Source organism: Saccopteryx bilineata, chromosome 9, assembly GCF_036850765.1.
Source record: "Saccopteryx bilineata isolate mSacBil1 chromosome 9, mSacBil1_pri_phased_curated, whole genome shotgun sequence".
Lineage (NCBI taxonomy): Eukaryota > Metazoa > Chordata > Mammalia > Chiroptera > Emballonuridae > Saccopteryx > Saccopteryx bilineata.
The window spans coordinates 91,572,167-91,592,862 of record NC_089498.1 but is presented as its reverse complement, the minus strand read 5'-3'; the positions used below and the strand labels follow the sequence as shown (position 1 = coordinate 91,592,862).

Here is a 20,696-nt window from a genome sequence, read left to right as displayed (position 1 = left end):
TGGAGCTTTAACACAAAGGAATGCCCCTTTTTTTTTTTTTACTCTTTTCTTTTTTTGTTGTTTGTTTTTTTGTTGTATTTTTTCTTTTATTTGTTTGTTTTTTGTATTTTTCTGAGGATGGAAATGGGGTGGCGGTCAGATGGACTTCCGCATGCGCCTGACCAGGATCCACCTGGCATGCCTACGGGGGGGGGGATGCTCTCCCCATCTGGGATGTTGCTCTGTTGCAACCAGGGCCATTCTGGCAACTGAGGCGGAGGCCATGGAGCCATCCTTAGTGCCCGGGGTGGCTTTGCTCCGGTGGAGCCTTGGCTGTGGGAGGGGAGGAGAGGGGCGGAGAGGAGGGGTGTAGAGGTAGATGGGCACTTCTCTTGTGTGCTCTGGCACAGGAATCCTGCATGCCAGGCCAATGCTCTGCCACTGAGCCAACCGGCCAGGGCCTAGGAATGCCCTTGTTGATCAAGCTACTTAAAAGAAAATTATATGGAGCAACCATGACAAACTGAGCAAGTCAGTCTCATACTATTTGTCACCAGAACGCTGCAGCCCGGTGTAAACAGTTTCAACTTTCTCAGGAAGCAGCACGGCAGATTGGAAAATCCTGTCCAAGGGGTCCGATACTGCCCCCTCATTTGGAGTTAACCCTCAAGGGCCCCAACCAGGACAACTTTGGCAGATGGATGTTACTCATATACCTTTATTTGGCAAACAGTCATATGTCCACATTAAATTTTTATTTTAATGGGGTGACATCAATAAATCAGGGTACATATATTCAAAGAAAACATTTCCAGGTTCTCTTGTCATTTAGTTCTGTTGCATACCCATCACCCAAAGAGAGATTGTCCTTCGTCATCCTCTATCTAGTTTTCTTTGTACCCCTCCCCCTCCCCTTTACCCTCTCCCCCCTTCCCTCTTCCCACCCCCTGTAACCACCACACTCCTGTCCATGTCTCTTAGTCTCACTTTTATGTCCCACCAATGTATGGACTCCTGCAGTTCTTGTTTTTTTCTGATTCACTTATTTCACTCCGCATAATGTTATCCAGGTTCCACCATTCTGCTGTAAGTGATCCAATGTCATCATTTCTTCTAGCTGAATAGTATACCATGGTGTATATGTGCCCCATCTTCTTTATCCAGCCTTCTATTTTTTTTTACAGTGTTTCAAAGCCTTTAAGCAAACTCTTGGCCAATATAGCAAGAATCCATAAAAGAGTAGTCTCCTTAACATGTTCACCAAGTCCAAATTGGACCCATCACCATGTCAAATCCCTGAAAAATGCAACCCAACCACAGTTCAGTCTGTTAGGAGCTGTCACAGGGAGCAGGAGTCCAGGAAAAGTCCACACAGGAAAAGTCCACATGGCACTGGAATTGTTGTCACCATTCTATACTTTGCAGCTCATGTCCAAGTCCCAGTGACCACTTCTTCTAGCTGGTAATGATTCAGGTAGACTGGAGAAGCCATTTGCAGCATGCGTGAATATGGAGCTTCTGTTCTCCTCTGCCTGGAGAGTTGAGACCAGGTTGCTTTTCCCTGGAGCTCTGCGACTGTGGCATGGTAAAGAGAACCTTGGGATACACTAAGCTGGGTGGCAAAGGTAGATTCATAATACAAGTTGGCTACAGGGGGAAAGAGAGCTCTAAATTAGGAGTAGGTCCCAGCCTGAAATATGAGTGGGGCATTGAGGTAGGAGGGATAAAGGAAACACTATATATTAAGCAAAGCAGCAGAAAATAGGGCTATCAACACCCACAACAGAGATCTTCGAGGGAAGAATAAAAAACCTGACTATTCAGACAAGACATAGTTAAGTGGCCCTTGTGCAAATGAGATCAGTTTACCTGCTTCTTGGAAGAAATACCCTAGGCTCATCCACAGTGTCATAGATGGGGCCGACGGCCCTGGGCACCTTCAGCCTTCAGTGGCAAACCCCAGCTTTCTGGGCAATGTTAGGTCATAGGTGGCTGGAGCGGGGCTGGAAGAGACTGAACCCCCCTTAGAGGAGTGAGGGGGAAGTCTACCTTCCAGTGTCCCTGTTTCCTCACAGTAGAGGTATGTAAGCCTGGCAGGCTTTAGCTCAATGACCTTCCTTTCCACTATTGAAGCAGGACCCAGATGGCATCCTATGAGACCCCTTTGGTGCATTGGAGCCTTTAAGGGTGTATCCTAAAAGCTGGTAGTTCCCCTGATCTCTATTGGGCTTTTTCTGCCTCTAGGTATCTTAAAAGCCATGCTCAGAAGATCTTGCTGAGGGGTTTGAGGATCCCCATCCGCCTATATAAATCTTTTCCATATATCTGGAGCTATTTGGAAAAAGACAAAACAGTGTTATTAGCTTGATCTAATAAAGAAGGTAGTAGTTTGCAGGCAAAAAAGATTTGGTGTCTCCTGTTCATCAGCCTTCAAAAGAAATGTAAAAAAAAAATTTTTTTTTTTTAAGTAAAAAGCATGATATGGTAGACCCGTAAGAGTCATTGGCCTGGTGTGCAGGATTCCCGGGTTCGATTCCTGGCCAGAGCACACAGGAGAAGCACCCATCTACTTCTCCACCCCTTCCCCTCTCCCTCCTCTCCGTCTCTCACTTCTCCTCCTGCAGCCAAGGCTCCACCGGAGCAAAGCCACCCCGGGCACTAAGGATGGCCCCATGGCCTCTGCCCCAGTTGCTAGAATGGCTCTGGTTGTAACAGAGCAACACCCCAGATAGGCAGAGAATTCCCCCCTTGTAGGCATGCCAGGTGGATCCCGGTCAGGTGCATGCAGGAGTCTGTCTGACTGCCTCCCCATTTCCATCCTCAGAAAAATACAAAAAAATAAATAAAGAAAAGAAAAAATACAACCAAAACAAAAACAAACAAACAAAAAACAACAAAAAAAGGGCATTCCCTTGTGTTAAAGCTCCAGGGAGCATGGAGTGAGCTTGAGTATGTCCTATGAAACATGGATCTCTATGTTGACATATAAGTCTTTGAAGAAGGAGGAACTGCTGAAATAGTTCATCAGCATTTGTCCCCAAGACAGCAGTCTTTATAGTGGAAACACCATAAGTAAATATTTGCTGCCTGTCTATAGATTAAAGGGGAATATGACAAATGCTGAAAAGCCATGCTCTTTGTGCCTCTCCCCTCCCCCAACCCCCTCCCTCTCCTTCCCCCACCCTGTACCCCCAACACTGTTGTCCATGTCTCTGAGTCTCATCTTTATGTCCCACCTATGTATGGAATCATATAGTTCTTAGTTTTTTCTGATTTACTTCTTTCACTCAGTATAATGTTATCAAGGCCCATCCATGTTGTTGTAAAAGATCCTATGTCATTATTTCTTATGGCTGAGTAGTATTCCATAGTATATATATACCAAAGCTTTTCAATCCACTCGTCCTCTGATGGACACTTGTGCTGTTTCCAGATCTTTGCTATTGTGAACAATGCTGCCATAAACATGGGGGTGTATTTCTTCTTTTAAAACAGTGCAATGGTGTTCTTGGGGTATATTCCTAACAGTGGTATAGCTGGGTCAAAAGGCAGTTCGATTTTCAGTTTTTTGAGGAATCTCCATACTGTTTTCCACAGTGGCTGCACCAGTCTGCATTCCCACCAGCAGTGCAGGAGGGTTCCCTTTTCTCCACATCCTCGCCAGCACTTATTCTGTGTTGTTTTATTGATGAGCACCATTCTGACTGGTGTGAGGTGATATCTCATTGTGGTTTTAATTTGCATTTCTCTAATCATTAGTGATGTTCAACATTTTTTCATATGCCTATTGGCCATCTGTGTGTACTCTTTGGAGAAGTGTCTATTCATTTTTTTTGCCCATTTTTGGATTGGATTGCTTGTCTACCTGGTATTAAGTTTTACAAGTTCTTTATAAATTTTGGTTATTAACCCTTTATCAGACGCAATGTCAAATATGTTCTCCCATTGTGTAGTTTGTCTTTTTATTCTGTTCTTATTGTCTTTAGCTGTGCAGAAGCTTTTTAGTTTGATAAAGTCTCATTTGTTTATCCTGTCTTTTATTTCACTTGCCTGTGGAGACAAATCAGCAAATATATTGCTGCGAGAGATGTCAGAGAGCTTACTGCCTATGTTTTCTTCTAAGATGCTTATGGTTTTACGGCTTACATTTAAGTCTTTTATCCATTTTGAGTTTATTTTTGTGAGTGGTGTAAGTTGGTGGTCTAGTTTCATTTTTTTTCAGGTAGTTGTTCAATTTTCCCAACACCATTTGTTGAAGAGGCTGTCTTTACTCCATTGTATTTCCTTACCTCCTTTGTCAAATATCAGTTGTCCATAGAACTGTGGGTTTATTTCTGGGTTCTCTGTTCTGTTCCATTGATCTATGTGCCTGTTCTTATGCCAGTACCAGGCTGTTTTGAGTACAATGGCCTTATAATATAACTTGATATCCGGAAGTGTGATACCTCCCACTTTATTCTTCCTTTTCAAGATTTCTGAGGCTATTTGTCTTCCCTTTTGATTCCATATAAATTTTTGGAATATGTGGTCTATATCTTTGAAGTAAGTCATCGGTATTTTCATTGGTATTGCATTGAATTTGTAAATTGCTTTGGGTAATATAGACATTTTAATGATGTTTATTCTTCCTAACCATGAGCACGGTATATGCCTCCACTTATTCGTATCTTCCCTGATTTCTTTTATCAATGTTTTATAATTTTCCAAGTACAATCTTTAATCTCCTTGGTTAGATTTATTCCTAGGTACTTTATTTTTTTGGTTGCAATGGTAAAGGGGATTGATTCCTTGATTTTTCTTTCTGACAGTTCATTATTAGTGTATAAAAATGCCTCTGATTTCTGAGTATTGATTTTATATCCTGCCACGTAGCCGAATTCATTTATCAGGTCTAGTAGTTTTTTGACTCAGACTTTAGGGTTTTCTATATACAATATCATATCATCTGCAAATAATGATAGTTTTACTTCTTCTTTTCCAATTCGGATGCCTTTTATTTCTTTTTCTTGTCTGATTGCTGTGGCTAGAACTTCCAGGACTATGTTGAATAAGAGTGGTGAAAGGGGGCACCCCTGCCTTGTTTCTGATCTTAAGGGGATTGCTTTTAATTTTTGTCCATTGAGTATGATGTTGGCTGTGGGTTTGTCATAGATGGCCTTTATCATGTTGAGGTATGTTCCCTGTATTCCCACTTTGCTGAGAGTTTTGATCATAAATGGGTGCTGAACTTTATCAAATGCTTTTTCTGCATCTATTGAAATTATCATGTGGTTTTTCTCCTTTCTTTTGTTTATGTGATGAACCACATTGATTGATTTGCGAATATTGTACCAGCCTTGCCTCCCAAGAATAAATTCCACTTGATCATGGTGTATGATTTTTTTCATATATTGCTGGATCCGATTTGCTAATATTTTGTTGAGGATTTTTGCATCAAAGTTCATCAGGGATATTGGCCTATAATTTTCTTTCTTTGTGTTGTCTTTGCCTGGTTTTGGAATCAGAATTATGCTCGCCTCATAAAAGGAGTTTGGAAGTCTTCCTTCCTCTTGAATTTTTTGAAATAGCTTGAGAAGGATAGGAGTTAGTTCTTCTTTGAATATTTGGTAGAATTTACTTGTGAAGCCATCAGGCCCAGGACTTTTCTTTTTTGGGAGTTTTTTTGATAGCTGTTTGAATCTCATTTGTTGTAATTGGTCTGTTTAGGTTTTCTGATTCTTCCAGATTGATTTTTGGAAGATTATATGATTCAAGGAATATGTCCATTTCATCTAGGTTGTCTAGTTTTTTGGCGTACAGTTCTTCATAGTATTTTCTTACAATATTTTGTATTTCTGTTGTGTCAGTTGTTATTTCTCTACTCTCATTTCTAATTTTATTTATTTGAGTCCTCTCTCTTTTTTTCTTGGTGAGTCTCGTTAAAGGTTCATCGATCTTGTCTACCTTTTCAAAGAACCAGCTTCTGGTTTTATTGATCCTCTGTATTGTTTCTTTAGCCTCTGTGTCATTTATTTCTGCTCTGATCTTTATTATTTCCTTCCTTCTACTACATTTGGGCTATATTTGCTGGTTTTTTTTTAGTTCTTTTAGATGCAGGGTTAAGTTGTTTATTTGAGCTTTTTCTAGCTTCTTGAGGTATGCCTGTAATGCTATAAACTTCCCTCTCAGGACTGCTTTTGCTGTGTCCCATAAATTTTGAGTTGATGTATGCTCATTATTGTTTGTTTCTAGGAATTTTTTAATTTCTTCTTTGATCTCAATGTTAACCCAGTCATTATTTAATAACGTGCTATTTAGTTTCCAAGTGTTTGAATGTTTTTAATTTTTCTATTGTGGTTGATTTCTAGTTGAATGCCATTGTGATCGGAGAAAGTGCTTGATATGATTTCAATCTTCTTAAATTTGTTGAGACCGCTTTTGTGCCCTAACATGTGGTCTGTTCTAGAGAATGTACCATGAGCGCTTGAAAAGAATGTATATTCTGCTGTTTTAGGGTGAAAGGTTCTGAAGATATCTATTAAATTGAGTTGATCTAATATGTCCTTTAAGTCTGCTGTTTCTTTGTTGATTTTCTTTCTTGATGTGCCATACGCTTCGTATGCCAAGAACTTGATGCTGAACTCAGGCCCAGCATTGGGTTACTCTCTGAACATCTGTGCTCTAATGGGTAAGGATGCTCAGCTTATTATTGCCTGTGTTTGCTTCCTTCAGCAAAAGAAGTTCACCATCACAAGTAGCTTCACTGGAAAAAAACACACATTTGTCAATGATTTGACCAAGACCTGTAAATATTTCTAGGCCTCTGCTCTGCCCAGCATGACTTTAATGCTCAGATGAATGCTCTTTGAGTTGCAACTGGTGAGTAGACACTATTTTCTCTGCCAGGAGACATTGGCTTTGGGTACTGGGTTTATTACATTTGCTGTTGACTTCTAATAATCATTTCTTGTTTGGTTATAAAAAGGGTCAATAGAATATATTGTTGCAAAAGGCATGATTTTCTTCTTTGTAACAACTGAATAGTATTCCATTGACTATATAACCACATTTTCTTTTTCCATTCATCTTTTGATTGACACTTTGCTTCTATATCTTGACTATTGTGAATATTACTGCACTGAACATGGGAGTGTATATATCTCTTCAATAGCTTGTTTTCACATTTCTAAATTATATACCCAGAAATAAAATTGCTGAATAATATGGTAGTTCCATTTAATTTTTTGAGAAACCTCCATGCTCTTTTCCATAGTGACTGTACCAATTTATATTCCCACCAACAGTGCACAAGGTCTCTCTTCCATCTACATCCTCACCAGTTCTTGTTATCTTTGGCCTTTTTTGATAATAGCCATTTTAACAGGTGTGTGGTGATATCTCATTATGGTTTTGATTTGCATTTCCCTGATGATTAGTGATGTTGAGCATCTTTTCATGTACGTGTTGGACATGTATATGTCTTTTTTAGAAAAATTAAACATTTTTTTCTTGGTCTATAAAAAAATTCTTCATATGAGAAACTCTCTCTATAGACACCATTTTCCATGACTGTATCCAGGTGAGAACCAACATGTTCATCTGATGGCCTTGTCGAGTCCTCAAACACAGTGTGGCTATGGTTGACCTTATTCTCCTACACAATTTTCTATATCATGACCTTGGTCTTGTTCAGTAGAGACCGTCCATGGGTCTTGTAAAAACAGGAAGGGTCTGGATCTGCACCTTCTCTTCGCACCCCACCTGTCACCAAGTGCTGGGAGTCATATCTCCCCAAAGACATCTTGCTCTCAGCCTTCAAGGTGACAAAAAGATCAATCCAATAGGTTTTCCCCACTGAAAACATGTCAGTGGCTTTCTGCTAGCTGTAACAACAAGCCCAGACTTCTTAGAATGGCACATCAAACTCTTGCTAGTTGGTCCAGCCCTCACTGTGAGCTCTCACTGTGGCTTACTCTACTTTCTAGTGACACTGTTTGCTGGCTGGCAGACGGCTGAACACAAGGATGTCCAGGTCCAGGGCCTTGTGATCAGCATGGCCTCTGCCTGCAAAGTTGTTTCTGTCCTTTTTCAATAAAGCCAATTCTCTGAGAGTGAGGTCAAGGTCAGCCTTTCCTAAAGTTCTCCTGGTTGACTGCCCCTATTCTTCCTTCACACTTGCTGACCACTCCCTCTTCTGGGCAGACTGCATCTTTTCAGCTCTTCTCTCTGCCTCTTTTATTGGAGGATCTGTTTGCCTCTGGTCTGCAGGGCCAGTGTCCTGTGGTCTTCACAGCTCCAGCATGAAGCAGAGTTGTATCAAGTGGGAGTGCTCAGGTTTTTCCTTCCTTCCTTCCTTCCTTCCTTCCTTCCTTCCTTCCTTCCTTCCTTCCTTCCTTCCTTCCTTCCTTCCTTCCTTCCTTCCTTCCTCCTCCTCCCTCCCTCCCTCCCTCCCTCCCTCCCTCCCTCCCTCCCTCCCTCCCTCTTCCTTCCTTCCTTCCTTCCTTCCTTCCTTCCTTCCTTCCTTCCTTCCTTCCTTCCTCCCTTCCTTCCTTCTTTCCTTCCTTACTCCCATCCTTTAATGAATGGATGATTCATATGGAAATATAATCATTGACTTAATCATTTTCACATATTGATTTTGAGTTGCTTTCTCTTCATTTATATTCTAAGTCATATTGCAATAAACACCACTGAAAGAAATTTTTTTTTGTATCTGGTAATACCTTTAAGCTAGATCTTGGAAGTGTAATCATAGGATACAAAGGCTGGGGCATTTCTAGAGTCCTCGCTGCTTTCTTGAGTTCCTACACCTGATGTCACCCTGCTTGTTTCATTGCACACCTGCCGGGATAGATATTGTCATGTTTATCTTTATCCATTGCATAAGTATATGATTTTTCATGGATAATTGATGTGGCATTTCTTCAATTGTTTAGAACTTGAACATTTCTCAAATTTCTTTGTCATTCTTGATAAACTGTTTCAATGAGCATATTACTTTATAGTGAGTTGTATTTGGTTCCCTGGGGAGAGAGAAACGGTACTGTTTCTTTTATCAGTGCATAACTATGGGACTAAGGTAGGTTCTGTCTGCACCACAGAGTGGGGTGCAGGCCTTCCTCAGCCCCTTTGGGTGGGTGGCGGCACTGGAAGAGCATCCTCACACTTACCTGTGGCTGTCAGACTGCTGACCTCCAGCGGGTGGTCCAGGATCTAGCCTGGGATCCAGTCCCATGTTCTTTACTCCCACAGCTCTGGAGGCTCCTGTGCCCCTGCAATAACCCAGGTGACAGCACTTGCCACTGGTGTGATTCAGACATTTGTCAATTGTTCTTCTGGTGCCACAGTCATGGTGTGAATCACCCACAGCCAGTGAACAGGAACCATCCACTCTCCTTGGCATGCCACTTGGTGGCCTTGGAACATTCTCGGCAACACTTCCTTTCGTTCCTGAATTGTTATCAACTCTTGGCTCTCCGTGTCCCATGAGCCCACCAGCCCCGGCTTTGTGCTGAGTGCCTGATAATAACTGTGCAACATCTGTGCTCGCATTCCCTGTCTTTACCGTGTGGACTCTGTCCTCCCCTATGCCCTGAAGTTCTTGGGGACAGCCCTGCCTGGAGTCCACTGGGGTTCTCCTCTGCTACTCACCATGAGCCCCCTGCCTCTAGGGGACAGCCCCTTCTTCTTGTACCCTCAGCCTCTGTGCAGATGCTTCCTTCAAACCCACTAAACCCTCTCTTAATTGAGACCTTGCCACCACCATCTCCCTCTAGAGAGTCTTCCTCCTATGGGTGTTAATAGTCTCTAGGATGAAGCCCAAGCTCCCAGCCCCTCTGGGCCCTGGCAGACAGAAGGGAGGCTCCCAGCCCCTCTGGGCCCTGGCAGAAAGAAGGGAGGCTCCCAGCCCCTCTGGGCCCTGGCAAACAGAAGGAAGGCAGGCCTTAGATGAACCTTCTGTGTTGCTAGTTTTGTCTCTGCATCCTCAGCATATCCGTTTTCTGGTGCGGACTGTGGGGTCAGCCAACTTCAGTGTGAGTTCTGCTCTACCACTGACTAGTTCTAGGAACTTGACGAACTTACTGACTTTCTCTTAGCCTTGCATTTCCTCACCTATAAAACAGGTACAATGACTCAGAAAATTATAAAACATTGATAAAAGAAATCAAGGAAGGTACAAACAAGTGGAAGCATATGGTTAAGAAGAATAAACATCATTAAAATGTCTATATTACCAAAAGCAATTTCTAAATTCAATGCAATACTGATTAAAATACTAATGACTTACTTCAAAGATATAGAACACATATTCCAAAAATTTATATGGAACCAAAAGAGGACATGAATAGCTTCAGCAATCTTGAAAAGGAAGAATAAAGTGGCAGGTATCACACTTCCGGATATCAAGTTATACTACAAGGCCACTGTACTCAAAACAACCTGGTAATGGCATAAGAACAGGCACATAGATCAATGGAACAGAACAGAGAACCCAGAAATAAACCCACAGTTCTATGGACAACTGATATTTGACAAAGGAGGTAAGGAAATACAATGGAGTAAAGACAGCCTCTTCAATAAATGGAGTTGGAAAAATTGGACAGCTACCTGCAAAAAAAAAATGAAACTAGACCACCAACTTACACCATTCACAAAAATAAACTCAAAATGGATAAAAGACTTAAATGTAAGCCGTAAAACCATAAGCATCTTAGAAGAAAACATAGGCAGTAAGCTCTCTGACATCTCTTGCAGCAATATATTTGCCGATTTATCTCCACGGGCAAGTGAAATAAAAGACAGGATAAACAAATGGGACTATATCAAACTAAAAAGCTTTTACACAACTAAAGACAATAAGAACAGAATAAAAAGACAAACTACACAATGAGAGAATATATTTGACAATACGTCTGATAAGGGGTTAATAACCAAAATTTATAAAGAACTTGTAAATCTCAATACCAGGAAGATAAACAATCTAATCAAAAAATGGGAAAAAGAAGTGAATAGACATTTCTCCAAAGAGGACATACAGATGGCCAATAGGCATATAAAAAATGCTCAACATCACTAATCATTAGAGAAATGCAAATTAAAACCACAATGAGATAGTACCTCACACCAGTCAGAATGGCACTCATCAACAAAACAACACAGAATAAGTGCTGGTGAGGATGTGGAGAAAAGGGAACCCTCCTGCACTGCTGGTGGGAATGCATACTGGTGCAGTCTCTGTGGAAAACAGTATGGAGATTCCTCAAAAAATTAAAAATTGAACTGCCTTTTAACCCAGCTATACCACTTTTAGGAATATACCCCAAGAACACCATAGCATGCACCCCCATGTTTATGGCAGCAGCATTGTTCAGAATAACAAAGATCTGGAAAGACCCCAAGTGTCTGTCAGTGGACTAGTGGATTAAAAAGCTTTGGTACATATATACTATGGAATACTACTCAGCCATAAGAAATGATGACATCGGATCATTTACCACAACATGGATGGATCTTGATAAAATTATACTGAGCGAAATAAGTAAATCAGAAAAAAACTAAGAACTATATGAATCCATACATAGGTGGGACATAAAAATGAGACTCAGAGACATGGACAAGAGTGTGGGGGTTACAGGGTGGGGGGAAGGAGAGGGAAGGGGTTGGGGGAGGGGAGAGGCACAAAGAAAACCAGTTAGAAGGTGACAGAAGATAATTGGACTTTGGGTGATGGGAATGCAGCATAATCAAATGTCAAAATAACCTAGAGATGTTTTCTCTGAACATATGTACCCTGATTTATCAATGTCATTAAAATTAATTTAAAAAATGAGCTTAAAAAAAAAAGAGTACAAAAAAAAAAACAACAACAAAAAACCAGGTACAATGACATCTACCCCACAGGGTTGCTGTGAGGATTAAATGATACATTGCAGATTACGACCTTACCATAGTGCTGGGCACCTGTTAAGCACTCAGCACACACGAGTTGTTGGTGCTAATGTTATTGTCATTGCCATGTGTCCGAACAGATCCCAGCTCCGGAGTAGTTATTGTGCAATTTGTGCAGAAGCTGCAGGTCATGTGTAAATTGGTTCTGTCTCTCCGTCCTTTCTTGCTCACTGTATGCAAGTCGTGATGCTGAATGCCTCACAGACACAGAAAGTCCTCAAAAGGTATTTTGTAAAGGCTGCCTGTTTCCGTAGGCAGAGCCCTAGCAATGGACACAGCACTACTGAAAGGGAAGCGGGGTCTGTCCGTGGGAACCATACCCACAGGCCCCGCATAGAGGACGTACCTCACCAGGTTTTACGCTCACAGAACTGAGGCTGTGCACTCTCCACATTCCTTCCTGGTCCCAGCAGGGAGCAGATGGACAAAATATTGTCATTATTTTCCTTTTTTCACAATACAGACTGAGCTTTATATAAAGCCTAGTTAATTCACAAGATCTACCTATCAAATCCCAATGTCTTATGAACGACAGGAGTAGTGAAGTGCTGAGAGTTGGTCACATTGATGGCCTCAAGTTAGGGACGTCATTAGAATCGTTTATTCCATCTTCCCACATAAAGGGAGGGAAGGAGTGTCAAAGCTGGGATCTCCACACATCTAATGGCTATTCATATTTCAGAAACTCTGATCTTTATTTAATTACCAGGGAACTAAACTGTAGAGATTGAAGATTCTATTCCACTGGGCAAAGCCTAATTTGGGAGTCCAGATAATGGGAAGGTCCATTTGTTACAACAGTGTTTGTGAGTACAGTGTTGTAAAGGCAGCAAGCAAAATGGATGGCGGCAGTTAATTTTGTGTGAGCTCTGCCGGCACGGTGACATTGCTGCGAATGCTGTTGGGCTAGCACACATCAGAACCTTGGACCAGAGTCCTGTCAGCTTCAGGGGGACTACAATCATCCTTTCTTCCTTCTCATACCTCATTAGCGGGTACTAATTAGAGAGACTTGGTGGTCTCACACCAGTCACTGAAACTACAAGTTCACATGAGCAAAAGTAGCAGGAAAAGGAGGGAGAGCCGACTATGGGGCCGGGGTTGTGTTGCTGTCACAGAGGGATGGAGCCAGTACCATTCTTGTGTTTATTTACTTTTTTTCTCCCAAATTTCAGACTATGATAAGTGTGGGCAAGCGGCCAACTTGAGTTGTGCACACCTGTCCCAGCCCAAGCCTCTTGCTTGGATTAAGAGATTGTCATGCTCAGAAAATGCGCTGCTCACATCCAGGCCGGGGACCCTGCAGGAGGCCTGCCGTGCACGTCATTGGACAGCTTTGCTGTGGACACCAGCAAGGAGGAGAGGGCACTGGAAATTGGAGGCAGGTGGGCTTGACACATTGGTTCTCTGGGTTCACACCACCATGTACCTGTTGTTTCAGAGTGATCTGCTTCTAAAAAACTTGTTTAAAGGGTGCCGGATATCTAAGGGAAGTTATCATATATATTCACTGGGTACCTGTCAACTAATTCCACAGAAGATTCTCAAAGGCTGACTATGGGAGATGTCTATGCTAAACACTACAGGGCAGACATCCCCTCTCCCTACTCTTTTATTCTATCTTTTGGTGGAGAAAGAACCAGATGACAGTACAAATTTGAAAGAATAAAATATATAAGTTGCAATCAGCCTACTTGGTCTTATCATTAACTAAGTACTGCTCTAAGCTGTGTACATCACCAGACCCTCACAGCCCTGTGAAGTAGTTTCCATTGTTCTACCAATTCTACAGGGGGAGAAACAGAGTTTGGGATTTTAACACATTCAGCTGGCCCTGAAGCCTGTTACTCCTAGCTGCTATCCCATCTACTTTCTCTATTGATGGATTACTTATAATTTAATTTGCAAGTGAAAATAATGAGCTTCTAAACACAACTTGACATTATAACACAATGATTCATAAATTTAAAAATAGCCTAGAAATTGGATTACACTTACACAGTAAGTTATATAAATAGCACAGATTCATGCATAGCGTGACTGATGAAGGTTGCTGAAAGAACCTTTTTTTTTTTTTTTTTTGGATGAATTATATACCTGCAAGAGGGTAGCATCATTCATCTGAAGTTTGACATTTTAGATTAATTCTTAAAAATTATTTTCCCAAATTCTGTTGATGCAAATATGTATCACTGTGTACTGCCCACTAAATCTCTAACAATGAAGCAAAAACTGTCCATGTTCCATTGCTGTGTAGCAAACCACTCCAAAGCACAATGGCTGAGAACAACCATTCCTGTGTTACCTTACTTCACAATTTCTGGGTTAGAAATTTAAGCGTGGCTTCGCTGGCTGAGTCTTCTGCTTTAGGTGGTGTTGACTGGAGTCAGCAGGACTGGTCTGGGAGCTTCAGGAAAGCTGTTCTCGGGTGCCTAGCCCCATGGTGGGGATAGCTGGGACAGTGAGCTCAGAGGGGCCCCTCTCACTCCTGTGCAAGCCCTCTCTACATGGTGCCTCCAGCAAGGTAGTCCAGCTTCTACATGGCAGATCAGGGTTCTAAGAGCCCAAGGGGAGGCTGCCAGTTGTTTTAAAGGCTGAGCCTGGAGCTGCCATATTCTTTTGGTCAAATAGTCCCAAATTAACACAGAGTCAAGGGTAGCAGATATAGACTCCACCTCTTGATATAGGAGTACCAAAGAATTTGTGGCCATCCGTAATCTGTCATTCAAAGTGATAGTACTTCATAGCACTTAGTTTAAAAGCCTAAAGCTGTGATTGGCTCAAGGTCACCTTGAGAATGTGTTGATTCCCGAGGACAGTGGAACTTCCAATGACCTGCCAATGGGCATGCATACTAGGGGCTCTGAGGCATTACATGAAAGCCAGCCTTCTCAATAGAAAGCTGAATTAATGTCCGCAGTAAACTCTATTGCTATTATAACTTAAGTTTGCAAAAGCCAACTTTTTACAACCCTTAATAACTCACTTCAGAGGTCACTATTAACACTTACAAGAAAAGCAAATTCTAAGGTCCTTGGTCATCTGGAAGGCCCCTAGAAATGCAGCCTGAGACAATACCTTTGGTACAGGTGGTTTCGTGGAGGTAATTTCAGAAAGTAGGAGTGAGCATGGAGAGTGAGACAAGGAAGTAGGGAAGGTCAAAATGGGGGGTAGGGGTGTGGGCCGTGTCATTAAGGTAGTTGTTGTGGGTATCCAGGGCTTATTTCCAGGAGGATTACACTGAAGGCCTCTAGAATTCGTTGTCCAAAGGATAGGAGGGTGGACACTTATGCACTGTTCCCACCCTGCTCTGGAGGATGGCTGATTGGGAGGTATTAACTCTCCTATACTTTTGGGCAAGGTGGGAGCAATGGAGATGGGGAATGCCCAAGATGTACAAGAAAGTCTAGGACAGGAGGACCAAATTTGAGACAGGATATTGTCAGCATGAGCCTAGCCTGAGCTCACACAGAACTTTGCACCCACCATTGCTATGGTGATGTGGGCCAAGGGGCTGACTTCCTTTGGCTCTGCTGATCTCTCTGATGAGAATGAGACATGCAGCATTTCTGCTCTGGCCAGTATAAAGATGGCTTGGCCATGGATCCCCTTTAGACAGAATCTGGAGTGAGCCCAATGTTTTGAAATCCATGACCAATACCCATTCTGTGATCCAGATCAAGTGATTTAACATACCCATGCCTCAGTTTCCTCATTTGTTCAGTGATGATAACAGAATACCCACCGCACTAGACCTCTGTGAAAATTAAACAGTGTTATAAAATAATGAACATGGGCTGAGCCAGTGGTGAGTGTCCCAATGTTGGTGCCCTTTTTCTTGACTCTAGGGGGGATGGTAGAGACACAGTCCCTCTTAAGGAGAATAGGATGAGTTCAAGGTCCAAGGCAGACACAGATACAACAGAGCATCACCCAGAGGGTGATGTTATTTCCAAGTAAGTGGATTGGGGAGGGCTGCACGGGGAAAGTGACATCAGCAGGGTGAGAGAGAAGGGAGGCATGCAAGAATGCTGTGAGCAAGGGCCCTATTAGTCTTGCTAGAAAAATTAGTTGAGCACCTGCTGTGTGCCTGCCCTAGGCTAGGTGCTGAGGAGTCAACAGTGAGCAGGACAGACATAGTTCCTGCCTCGTGGTGCTCTCAAAAGGGACAAACACAGGGCCTGTGCTATTGGCTAGAGCCCAGGGCAGGTGACTGAGTGGTCCAGAGCCAGGACAGAAAGGGTAGGACTGCATTCAGGCATGTACATGAGAGAGATGAGGCTCCATCCTTGTAGCCATTCCCAAATAGCCGTTTACTCAGCAACTCTTAGAATGACAGCAGGGGTCGCCAACCATGGTATAACACCTCTTCCCTGCCCTTCTCTACCAAGCCTGCCACCAGCTTCTCATTACCTTTCCTGAGAAGCAGTGCACCCAACCTCCACCCAATATCCACAAGCACGTATCTGTGTGTACGTTAAACAATGAGCTTCCAGACAACAGCAACATGCTTGCATTTCCTTCATCTCTGAGACCAGCCTGTGGAGGCTTTTCAGTCAATGGCATATTTTAGATTTGCATTTTAAAAATTTATTTTAATTGTAGTAAAATTCACGTATCATAAAATTTAACATCTTACCCATTTAATTTTTTTCAATTAAATTTATTGGGGTGACATTGGTTAATAAAATTATATGTTTCAAGTGTATAGTTCTATAATCCATCATCTCTATAATGTACTGTGTGCCTGCCACCCAAAGGCAAGTCTCCTTTCATCACAATGTGTTTGTCCCCTTTACCCCGCACCACCCCTCACCCGCCTCTCTCTGGTAACCATGGTACTGTTGTCTGTATCTATGAGTTTTTGGTTTGTTTGTCATGTTTGTTCCTTTGTCATTTTCAGTTTTTATCCCACATGTGAGTGAAATTGTATGATTCTTGACTTTTCTGTCTGACTTATTTTACTTAGCATATTCTCAAGATCCATTTACATTGTTGCAAATGGCAATATGTCATCTTTTCTTATGGCTGAGTAATATTCCATAGTATGTATGTACCACATCCTTATCTAATCATCTATCGAACAACGTTTTAGTTATCTCCATGACTTGGTCATCATGAATAATGCTGCAATGAACATAAGGGTGCATATATCTTTGCAAATGAAAGTTTTTAAAAATTTTGGGTGGATATTGAGAAGAGGGGTTGCTGGGCCATGTGTTAATTATTTTTCTTTTTTCTTTTTTCTTTGAGGAGCTTCCATAGTGTTTTCTGTAGCAGCTGTACCAGTTTACATTCACACCAGCAGTAAATGAGGGGTCCTTTTTCTTTACAGCCTCTCCAACTCTTGTTACCTGTCTTGCTGATAACAGCCATTTTTACAGGTGTGAGGTGATGAATATCTCACTGTGGTTTTGATTTGCACTTCCTACTAGCTAGTGAAGTTGAGCATCTTTTCATATATCTGTTGGTCATTTGTATGTCTTCTTGGGAGAAGTGTCTGCTCAGGTCTTCTGCCTATTTTTAAATTGGATTTTGTTGCTGCTGTTGTTATATGAATTCTTTATGTATTTTGGATAATAACTCCTTATTGAAACTTGATGTTTTTTTTACTTGTTGATGGTTTCTTTTGCTGTACAGAAGCTTTTTAGCTTGATATAGTCAATCAGCATGGCCAGACCTTACAGAATATTTAAAAAATAAAACAAGCAAAACAAAGAAACAAATTTAGAATCCCAACATCTTGTTTCATTTATATCTAAATGTGTGTTCCTTAAATACTTCAAAGCAATGATGTCCAGGGTATCTAAATGCAGGAATGAGACTATTCTATCAGAGTTTATACAATTGGAACAGTATATCATATCTGTATGTATACTCACTTCACTGGCTAGCCTTCTAGAGTGCTCTGGCTGTACAGAGAAGTGAGTGCTCTAAAAGATCCCTGGGCATCACAAGGCCTTGTCACTCACCTGACCGGAGTCCCAGACAGTTCAAGAGAACCCCAGACAGAGGGCAGAGGCTTTTTTGTTGTGCACACCAGGGACTTACCAGCAGAGTCCACCAAGTCCCAGAGTCTGACCAGTCAGCCAGAATTTGCCCGAAAGGGCTGTGTCCAAGAACAGCAACTGTTCCCCCAACCTACCAGACAGAGCTCTGTGAATCCAAACCCCAGAAATCAAAAGGCACCTTAACCTGACGACCCACCTCGGTCATAACCCAGGATGTGAACCTGAACCAGAAAGCACAGCAATGTAATTGAACAGTGAAGGTGACAGAGATCACTGGGGATCAGAGGAGGAGGGTCCCTAAGTTAATTTCACTTGGCAGCTGCGAAGAGGTCTGCAAATCCACACCCCTGGGCCCTCCTGTCCAGGCTGCCAACGGGGCTCCCAGCCAAATATTTATACTTACTGGGAGTCCCAAAGTTGTCCTTTCTGGATTGCCAGAAAAGAAACCAGGATATTTGGCTCATGATGCCTGTCTTTACAAGTCCAGTAAACAGAGACAGAGATTAAATCTTTATGGGTACTTTATTTGGATGGCTGGTGATCTGAGAGATAGCAGGGGTTTTTTCCAGCAAAAACCATCTTAACGTTTTGTCTCAGGCCAGCCATTTTATAAAGAGAGGTAAGGGGTGGGTAAGGGGTTTGAACACAGGGAAAAGGTTTGTTGTTTCTGGGCCTCCTGGACACAGGGTCTTGTCCAGCATTTCAGACACTCTGATGGCATTGCAGCTCTCCTGACAAACAAATGGTTAATTGCTGTGGATTCCAGTCCTGCAAACAAACAAATTCAAACAAATGGTTAACTGCTTGCAGGCCTCCTGAAACAACATCTGGTTACACGCCTTAAACCCAAAGCCTATCAGTTAAGACTCAAACTTAAAACATTAAATGCCAAGCCTACTGACTGTGACTGAAGCTAAAAATTTAAACTCAAGAATCCCCTATCAGAAGGAGAGCTAATAGGAGGTTCGTAGGAGGCCTGCATGACTTAAGGGTCTCCTTTAAGAAAGAAAAACCTCAAAGGCACTTTTTTCTGGCATACTGTTTGTAACTAGATCACTCCTTGATAGAGTCTGTCTGCAGGCCACCAGCCATGCTCAGAGATGCCAGGAACTTGCCTCCTAGGGACACCTTATCTCTTGTTCTTGTCTTTCCCTGAAGCCCTAGCACTGGCCAGAAGCAGCTGGACAGCATCTCTTTGATCCAGAGGCCAATAACTTGTGACCTTTTCTCTGAGCTGCCTGTTCAAAGTGTGTGCACAGGTACGGGCCAGGCGGTGGACTAGGTCATGGACCAGATTTGGGGTCAAGGAACTCTTATATACAATGCTCCCTTTACCTCTTGTTGTCACCATTTTGTTAGCTTTCCCCGGAAAGTTTGTAATTATGTTGTTTTTGTGTTGTGTAAAAATTATTTTCAAAACTACTTTCGGTCAGGAAAAGCACTTGCCACCCACATTGGCATGGGCTTGCTGTCTGTGAACTTAAAAGGGACTGGTGTTGGTGAAGTTCTCCAGCACTGTGGTCCAGCAAAAGCACTACCTGTGGTGGAGTATGTGGTAGAAAAACTCCTCATCTGTTTTAGTTACAACTCTTCTTGCAGGCCCAGAACATAATCCCCCAATGTTCATCACAAAACAGGCCCAGGGTGTACACCATTCCCCTCTGTCATCATCTTTGGGGCAAGTCCCTGAAGAAATGTAAAGACAAAGAGATCCCAGAACTAGAAAAAATACTCAATGACATTAAACCTTGGGATTGGACCTGGAATACCACCAGCATACACTGTCTGCTGGGTTTCACCAGGGTCCCTGGGGAGGAAGAGATGTGGAAAGCATTGGGTGTTGCTGGGTCATCATTTGCTAATTTTTCCATATGCTCTTATTAGGCTTTAGAGTGCCTGTCCCAAGACTCCGGATTGCCTAGAACAACCTCACAGCTCTACTTTGGGCTCCTTCCAAGACCCAAGCTGGAGGAAGTCCTTCCGGCCACCTGCACTGGGCTGTGGGACCATACCACCCCTTGATTAGAGGCCCAGCAGGGGAAGCCTTTGGCGTCTCATCTCTGTGCTCTAATTATAGTTTTGGTTTTTGCTGTCGTCCAGGACATCTCTGCTCAAATTCTGTCTTGTCTCAAGACCAAGGCAGAAAAAAACAGCAGCTACAGTAAGTCATACAGAAAACAGTCACATGGCCCATCCTACCCTTGCCTCTGTACCTGCTGAGACAGCACTGACCACATGAGCTCATCAGAATGGTGTGTTCAGTTGTCCACTCTCAGTGTTATATGTGTGTGCATGCGTGCATGTGTGCGTGTGTGTCTGAGCACAGGCTCATCCTGTTGTAGTAGGTCTCAGGTAATTTAGGGGAAAAGCACAATGTGGGGCCCTGCTTTGATTTCTAGGGTCACAAAATCAGAGAATGAGCATCACAGCTGAACAGGATCGAGAAATCATGCATGTGACACTGAACTGGATCTGTGACATGGTTTTAGTAAGACAGCTCCTGACAGTTGAGACCAAGTATCTCCCTCTGGGCGGAGGCGAGGTGTGTACCAGCTTCCTTTCTGACTACTTTTCTACTCCTTTTTTCTGCTTCTCTTCTTTCAATTTGTCTTTTTCCCCCAGTGATCACTTCTGCTTTTTCCTCTCTTTAAGAGCAATGGGACTTTTGGGTCCAAGTTTTCCTTTTAGGCCTCACAAAGTTGTGGGGTGCATATCGTGAGGATCTGAGTAGAAGACAGAAATAGACTTTCCTCATAATATCATGTCACATACTTTTTC

General features: G+C 42.5%; 1 protein-coding gene across 1 annotated transcript in view; it reads left to right on the top strand.

Moving 5' to 3' along the window:
• FRMPD2 (FERM and PDZ domain containing 2) overlaps positions 1–20,696 on the top strand; it is a 143,044-nt gene that overhangs the window by 65,587 nt on the left and 56,761 nt on the right. The window contains 8 exon segments of the mRNA XM_066244156.1: positions 6,691–6,769; positions 6,772–6,818; positions 7,655–7,778; positions 11,988–12,041; positions 13,083–13,196; positions 13,199–13,292; positions 19,077–19,177; positions 20,318–20,464. Of these exon segments, the coding sequence (XP_066100253.1) occupies positions 6,691–6,769; positions 6,772–6,818; positions 7,655–7,778; positions 11,988–12,041; positions 13,083–13,196; positions 13,199–13,292; positions 19,077–19,177; positions 20,318–20,464 (760 nt within the window).